Source organism: Castor canadensis, chromosome 2 (genome assembly GCF_047511655.1).
Source record: "Castor canadensis chromosome 2, mCasCan1.hap1v2, whole genome shotgun sequence".
NCBI classification, from domain to species: Eukaryota; Metazoa; Chordata; class Mammalia; order Rodentia; family Castoridae; genus Castor; species Castor canadensis.
The window spans coordinates 198,458,989-198,467,669 of record NC_133387.1 but is presented as its reverse complement, the minus strand read 5'-3'; the positions used below and the strand labels follow the sequence as shown (position 1 = coordinate 198,467,669).

The window sequence follows — 8,681 nt, the reverse complement described above, 5'->3', positions numbered from 1 at the left end:
GAATCAAAACTATAGGTTCATACAATAAACCAGTGTTTGCCAGGATCTGAGCAGATGGGGAGGAATTGACTACAGAGGATAGTCAGGAAATTTGGAGCATGAAAGAATGATTCTGTACCTTGATTTCATGAAGAAGGAGGGAACATGGAATCAAGATTATTTCAGTACTTTGGATGATTTTGATGATTTTCAAATTCTTAACCAAATTTGAAAATTTTTCACTAAAGCAATTGTTTCCAACTGCAGGGTTAATCTTACTTTGGCATGTCATGATTGGTTGTATTTTATGTCCCAATTAACATGTTACAACTGATTAAAAAGATGGCAAAAATAGTTAAAATGTAAAAGTTGGTTATTTTTATACATAAGTTGAATGACTCACAGCTAATTCCAAATAAGATCTTTCATTGCTGTTTTTGTTTGCTTACTTGCCTTCTGAAAAGCTGTTTTTACTGAGAAAAAAATTAATGTAGAGCTGGGGGAGTGCCCACGTGACTTCAACATAGCTGGCCCACTGGATGTTCTAGTATCCACTGTACTGGGCATGGTCGCCCCTTCCATAAGGTCTAGCAGGTAAGAACAGAATCTGCTCCATGACACTAGTGACAGCTGCTGGAGGTCATGAAAAGGTCCTCCACTTCCAAATCTTCTCACTTTGCTTTAGCTGCACTAGAAATGGTGCAAAACAGTGCAGTGTAAATCTAGTGAGCTGCTTTACACGAGCGTTCCTACACAGATGTATATTTCCATGTGTGTGTATGTGTGTAAGCATGAATGTGGGATGTCAAGGGTAAAGGTCATTAAGACTCTTCTAAAGTATGAAATGAAAGTTTGTCTATTTTAACTTTACTCATTTTTTATCCCAAGGACAATTCTAGTAAACAAAAAATGCGACTAGCTTGACAAAAGGGAAATAGTGCTAAAAAGGCAATTTAATTCTTTTCAAAAAATACAAAGTAATGACTAAAATAAGCAAAAGAGGGAATATAAGGCAAAACTGGAGATGGATTTTAAATTCACAGCTGAGGCATACAGGAGAGTTTTCAAACTCCACTGTGGTAATAATCACTAAAAGAGCCGTTTGTGGTGCACACTGTGGCATGTCGCCAGACCCCACTTTCAGGACCATATACTCCTTCTCCCAGCTTCTCAGGGTATAGACTGATGATGACTCAGCGATGAGTCCCTTTCAAGCTATTCTTTCAGTCAGAGGGAGCTGCCTGACTCAAGGTCACATCCTTGGGTGCCAGGAAATGACAGTAACCTAATGCAGTCTCTACAAGTAGCAGTCCCAATTGCAGCTGTGTTGCCACATGGGAATTTCTACCGTAGCCAATCAGCGCAGGCCCAGCAACACTGTGTGCCATTCTCGATTTGGCATGTGCCACTATTCGCCAGCCCTGTAAAAAGGGAAGATCAAAAGCACTCTCACACTCCGGAGATTACTACAGCATACATTGTGGCTCGCTCAGGGCTGTGTTAACCCTTCCACCCTCTGCCAGAACCTTGAAAGTGACCTGGAACCTTCCACAGAACATTGTCATTGGTATGTAATACCCATGAGATCATGGTAATTGGATCAGAATTACCAAGCAAGAAGTGTCAAGAACAATAGAGGTCCTGTAGAGAAGCGTTTATTTCAGAGGAAAGGAAGATGAAACTCTATAAAGATTTAGGTTTCATGAGAAACATGAAGTTCTCAGGGGTCCAGTGGTCTAGGGCAAGCTGGGTCATCCATTCAAGAAAAAAGAAAGAATAGCTCTCAGAACTCCCACTCAGGCAGATGCACCAAGGCCTGGCTATCCAGAGGCCTCTGTATGTTCTGTAGTCAACAGCACAGCTCACATTTGGGAATACTGCTCTGATCTGTTTACCAAGTGACACAGAAGCACGGAGTTTTGAACTGGGCTCAGAGCCATAAATGGTTCTGCATCAGGTCCTGGCTGAAAACAGTCTTGCTATTTAGGACACAACTTATGTCAGCTCCCTTGGCACTAGAGGCATCTGTAACAGAAAAATATGCTGGATAAGGCTTATGCAAGATCCAATAGAAGAATCACAGTATAGATCACGTGGGGATCCAATACAAGGCCAACTCATCTGCAGAAATATATAACCTGCCTTTTGCCGTGTTTGGATCAGGACTGTCCCCCATCCCAAAGGCCCATGTGCTAAGCCTTGGGTCCCAGCTCAGTGCTCCTGAGAGGTGATGGAACTCTAAGAGGTGAGGCCTAGTGGGAAGTCTTTGGGGAAATTTCCCAAAGGACATTGGGCAGCCTTTTTATCTTCCTCTCTCTTTCTCTCTCTTGATTCTCAAATTTGAGGTACGTGCTTTTACTATCAAATGTCAACTCCAGAAGCCTAGAATCAATGGGTCTTCCAGATCAGATACTGGAACCTCTAAAACTGTGAGCCACAATAAACTTTTTCTCTTTATAAATTGTCTCAGGTATTTGTTATAGTAACATGAGGGTGGCTAACACACCTTTCAATAACATCTGGCATGTTACTGGACCCTAAAAATTAAGAGACTGTGCTGCTAGAGATGCCTGTGATAAGTCATACATAGTCAGAGTCACCAAGCTTTAGGTGAATGACATAGTAACATACTATTGGAGGGAACAGTTCATTCATAGCTGGCATGAATAAGACCAGGGGAAGCAAGTAAACTGCACAAACCAGTAGCCAAGACTTCCATGTCATGTTCCATGGCTGTTTTTGTGCCTCTCAGTCAGCTCACCCTGCTATGTGGTGGGTATAGAAGAAGCCTTTGTGACCAGACTAGCTGCTAAAAAATGAAGAATACTCAGCCTGGTGCACAAATAGGTCTGCTTGGTGTACATGTACAAACTGAAGATGGACAGCAACTGTGTTACAACCTCACTCAGGGATGGCCTTAAAGACAGCAGGAAGGGAGCTCACTAAGTGGGAGGCACTGGGGATGCGCCTTGCCAGCCTCTTCATTGTAACAAATGTTGTCAAGTTAAGAGCATGGCACATGGATTCACTGGTTGGTCAGAGGCCTGGAAGAAAAAGGATTTGAAGATCAGGGAGAAGAAGTCTGAGGAAGAGCTTGTATAAAATTTATAAAAATAGGCACAAAACATGTTATGAACACTGTATGTCATGATAATGCTCATCTACCCTGAAAAAGGCAATATCCAGGCAGACGAAAAAGCTTAACCAGGTGACACCAACCAGGGTCTCTTGTCAGCTACCCCACTGCCACTGCTGAAGCAATGCAGACCTCCAGCCGAGCCAAGCAATGTGATTCCCTTTCCAAGGCCTGATCCAGCTATAGCCAGTGCTGAATGCTCACCCCATGACAAACTGAGGCTATCACACAGCACCAATATTTTCCTTTTTTTTTTGGCAGTGGTAGCAATGGGGTTTAAACTCAGGGGTTTGGGTTTGTGCTAGCTAAGCAATCATTCCTCCGCTTGAGCTCTTGGCTTTAGGTTATTTTTCAGATCAAGTCCTGCTTTATGCCTGGGGCCAGCCTCAGACCTCAATCCTCCTACCTATGCCTCCTGCCTCGCTAGAATGACAAGTATGCACCACGGAGCCCAGCTTACTGGTTGATGTGGAGTCTCACTAATGTTTTGCCTGAGCTAACCTTGAACCTGTATCCTCCCAGTCTCAGCCACCTGAGTAACTGAGATTATAAGCATGATCCCCTGGCTTACAGCACCATTCTTTATGGAGACAACTGACCTCTTGATTGCAAGTTGATAACATGGGGCTCTTTCACCCTGTAAGGAGCAATAATTCATCTTGAATAGAAATGACCCATACTCCAGGTCTGAGTCCTTACCCTTCCAGCAGGACCACAATGCCTCAGGCTAAAGGCTACTTTGAAGCAAGGCATGTATAGCAGTGAATACATAACAATGTAGCCTACTGGCTCTTTTTTTCCATACTACCCAATCCGTTAGCCTGAGAGGGCAGTCAGCTACCATACCGCTTGCACTGTGATGAACTGAGATGCACCACTCTGCAGAGGTCAGCACACACCCTATATCAACTGACTATGCATGGCTTTGCTTCTCCAGTAAATAAAATACAGAGGTCTGAGAACCAAAGGATGGCAGTCAGTATCTACATGTCTGTTCTACAACTTTTATGACTATAATTCTCTAGGACCTGGTTTCCCAGAAGAGGAAAACTTCCAACACGGGGCACTGTAAAAATCTCATTAAACTTGAAGCAATGGCTAATACACTGTTACTTTAGTTTCTCCAGAGAAGAAGTGGCAAGGAGGAGACATTGTATCTGCAGTGCAGTCAGTTTGAGCCTCAGGAAGAAGTAGGGCTAATATTCCACAGTGAGGGGAGGGAAGAAAACACTTAGCCTTGTTTATATATCAGGGAGTCTCTTGGTGCTTTCTTTCTCAGTTTTGATAGAAAATGACTAAGTACAAAAACTGCAGCCCGAAAACAGCATATTTACAAAAGCTATTTACAAAAGATCCATACCCTTTAAGACTGCGGGGTTTAGTTACCCCACCAAGAGATCCTCCTAGACTCACAAAAACACTAGCAAGACAAGAAGACTCCACTCTCAAGAGCAGTTGCAGAGCGCTGACTCCGCCACCCGCCACTGAGCCATGGGGATTGGCACCGAGATCAGCCGCAAGATTCGGAGTGCCACTAAGGGGAAGTTGCAAGAATTAGGAGCTTACATGGATGAAGAACTGCCTGATTACATTACAGTGATGGTGGCCAACAAGAAAAGTCAGGACCAAATGACAGAGGACCTGTCCCTGTTTGTAGGGAACAACACAATTCGATTCACCGTATGGCTTCATGGTGTGTTAGATAAACTTCGCTCTGTTACAACTGAACCCTCTAGTCTCAAGTCTTCTGATACCAACATATTTGATAGTAATGTGCCTTCAAGCAAGAGCAGTTTTAGTCGGGGAGATGAGAGAAAGCATGAAGCTGCAGCGCCTCCCCTTGCCATTTCTAGTACGAGAGCTGACAAAAGAGATTCCAGAGTTTCTATAAGTTCACAGGAACAGAAAACCACTAATGTCAGCAGACAGACTTACGATGATGGAGCTGCAACCTGACTAGTGTCAACAGTGAAACCTCTGAGGGAGCCAGCACTCTCTGAAGATGTGATTGACATTAAGCCAGAACCAGATGATCTCATTGATGAAGATCTCAATTTTGTGCAGGGGAATCCCTTATCTCAGAAAAAACCTACAGTGACACTTGCCTGCGGTTCTTCTCGTCCTTCTATTGAAATTTACCAACCACCTGCAAGTAGAAATGCAGATAGTGGTACTCCTTTAAATAGGTTGCAATTTCAGCAGCAGCAAAACAGTATTCATGCTGCCAAGCAGCTTGATATACAGAACAGTCAAGTGTATGAAACAGGACGTTTGTGTGAACCAGAAATGCTTAAGAGCTTAGAAGAGACTTACAGTCCCTTTTTCAGAAACAACATGGAAAAAAACATGAATATTGAGGATGAAAACTTTCGGAAGAGAAAGTTGCCTGTGGCAAGTTCAGTTGTTAAAGTAAAAAAATTCAATCATGATGGAGAAGAAGAAGAAGGCGATGATGACTATGGCTCCCGACAGGCAGCATGTCTAGCAGTGTGTCAGTGCCAGCAAAACCTGAAAGGAAAGCTTCTCTTCCACCTTCTAAACAAGCTAACAAGAATCTAATTTTGAAGACTATTTCTGAAGCTCAAGAATCTGTAACAAGAACAACTAATTATTCTGCAGTCCCGCAGAAACAGACACTTCCAGTTGCTCCCAGAACTCGAACTTCTCAAGAAGAATTGCTAGCAGAAGTGGTTCAGGTGCAAAGCAGGGCCCCCAGAATAAGTTTCCCCATGAAAGAAGAGGAAACAAAAGGAGATAATATAGAAAAAAATCAAGGAACTCAACAGAAGCAATTGTTATCCCGACTGCAAATTGACCCAGTAATGGCAGAAACACTGGAGATGAGTCAAGATTACTATGACATGGAATCCATGGTCCATGCAGACACAAGATCATTTATTCTGAAGAAGCCAAAGCTGTCTGAGGAAATAGTAGTGGCACCAAACCAAGAGTCAGGGATGAAGACTGCAGATACCCTTCGGGTTCTTTCAGGACACCTTATACAGACACGAGATCTTGTACAACCAGATAAACCTGCAAGTCCCAAGTTTATAGTGACGCTGGATGGTGTCCCCAGCCCCCCAGGATACATGTCAGATCAAGAGGAGGACATGTGCTTTGAAGGAATGAAACCCATAAACCAAACTGCACCCTCAAACAAGGGACTCAGAGGTCTCCACCCACAGCAGTTGCAGTTGATGAGCAGGCAGCTTGAGGACCCTGATGGTAGCTTTACCAACACTGAGATGATTGAATTGAGCATGGCACAGAAACCAGAAAAGCTTTTGGAGCGCTGCAAGTACTGGCCTGCTTGTAAAAATGGGGACGAGTGTGCGTACCATCATCCCACTGCACCTTGCAAAGCCTTCCCCAGTTGTAAATTTGCTGAAAAATGTTTGTTCATCCAAATTGTAAATACGACACTAAGTGTACTAAACCAGATGGTCCCTTCACTCATATGAGTAGAAGAATTCCAGTATTGCCTTCAAAACCAGCTGTTACAGCACCAGCCATCCACTAATGGTCAGCTCTGCAGCTACTTCCCAGCTTGTAAGAAAATGGAATGTCCCTTCTGTCACCCAAAACACTGTAGATTTAACGCTCAGTGCATCAGATCTGACTGCACATTTTATCATCCCACCATTACTGTACCTCCAAGACATGCCTTGAAGTGGATTCGGCCACAAACCAGTGAATGACATGCAGTCTTACCTGGCAGAAGATCATGCAGTTTGAAGGCTTCCATCTACCAATGAAAGAAATTCTACAGACTTGTCATATCTTTGAAATGTGGAATATATTGCTTTCAGAATATGAAGTTTGTTGCCTATCTGAAGTGTCTAATTTTTCAAGTTTGTAAGTTTATTAAGTGGTTTTAACATTGGGTTTTGTTGTTGTTGTTCCTGTTTTGTTACTATGAAAAGACAATTTAAGGAAAAGCTAAATTCTATTAAAACATTTGAGGCATGTTTGTACACTGCTGTTTAAGAATCAGTATGTAAAATGTGACATCGTTGTGACAGTACTGAAGTTTACTATAGTGAGGCCAGTGCTCTGAAGTTGAATTCGCACTTAAACTTTTCCCAAAGATGATACATGTTTATAATCCAACCTTAAAAAAAGGTGTGTCTAAAAGTACTGGGGCAGCTTAATGTAGTCATTCAAATCTGCTTTTTAATTTTTAAATGAGTTTATGACTGCTACTTTGGTAAATGGTTCTCAGGTCCCTTGCCTGCTGTTGGAGGAATGCCATGTAAGTGTAGTATGAAAACAGGTGGAATAAGAGGTGCAAAAAACATGAACAGTTCCTTAAATGCTTTCATTTACTATTAACATACTTTTTAAGTAAATTTTTTGGGGACTACATTATAAAATTATACAAAAGTTTTTACAAATATATACATAAAGTATCAGAAAAGAGACTTTAAACTCACATTATAAATACACACATATATATTCCTGCATTCTGAAAAAAATAACATTCTCAGAAATAACTCCACAGAAAGTATAGTTACTACTGGAGATAATTTTTGAAATGTAAAAATTATATTTTAGTAGTATATTTTAAATGACAGAACTATATAATTACAGAGATCAGATGGGTACATTGCAGAAAAGGACGATACTTGGCCTACTGCATTAATTATGGAGTTTTTTGTGTGTAGTCTTTAATTGTTAAGGCAAGAAGTGTCAAATGTTTTAGAATTAAATAACAAGTGGATAACGGATTTCAAAGATTTGACATATAGCAGTGTTTTTCAAAGAGCTTAAAAGATGGTTAGTAAAGGGTGAATTAATGCAAAAGGGATAATACTCAAATGTTTTCAGGACCAAATTAAACTAACACTGTAAAATTCAGTTCATCAATTTGCAGAGTCATAAACCCAAAGAACAGCAAGTTCACATTTGTAAAAGTCCATGCTTAAGATGTAAAGCCAGCCTTCTGTCGTGATCATTGCTTTTCCATTGGGAGATGAAAGAATTGACATTAAACTGTTTGGTAAGTTGAAAAAAAAAAAAGAGCAGTTGCAGTAAGTGGGACTGTAATTCACTTTAATAACCTTTCTCTTATCAATTTCTAACAGAAAATACGCCAATCATAATCCTAGGACAGGTTTTACCAAAAAGGATAGACTTGCTGGCTTGACAAGGACGCCAAACTAGTGCAAAGGATGGGCTGTAACGGTTGCTGTGACCTGAAGCTCTCATCCCTCCAGTGTTACCAGTGATAGTTGTTTATGTGGATAATTATAATTATCTTTAGTTAAAGGAAACTGGCTCACCCAGGGTCATAACCCCTCCTGAACCCATAGGTAATAACTGCTCAATGAAAGAACTCAAAGTCCCTATCTCCTTGCCTCAGTTGAAGGCAGAATTCCCTTTAGGACTGGCAAAGGTATCTAGTACAATACCCAATTCAGCTGACCTTGCTCCTTAGACCAATCTCCAACAAACTTCCTAACACCCAACTTCATTTCAGAGTCTGTGGAAGAACCTGAGATAAGACAAACTTAATAATACAGGTTTCTGGGCAAACCTCTTGAGGTGGGATCATGAAATCTATAAT

The 8,681-nt window shown here is 41.5% G+C and overlaps 1 protein-coding gene across 1 annotated transcript; it reads left to right on the top strand.

Annotated features, from left to right (window-relative positions):
• The first annotated feature begins 4,585 nt into the window (after nucleotides 1–4,585).
• LOC109688313 (zinc finger CCCH domain-containing protein 14-like) lies at nucleotides 4,586–7,478 on the top strand. The gene is given in 4 exon segments (XM_020166620.2): nucleotides 4,586–5,582; nucleotides 5,585–6,508; nucleotides 6,511–6,623; nucleotides 6,625–7,478. Coding segments are annotated over 4 exon segments (2,202 nt in total). The 5' UTR covers nucleotides 4,586–4,606; the 3' UTR covers nucleotides 6,814–7,478.
• Nucleotides 7,479–8,681: the final 1,203 nt, after the last annotated feature.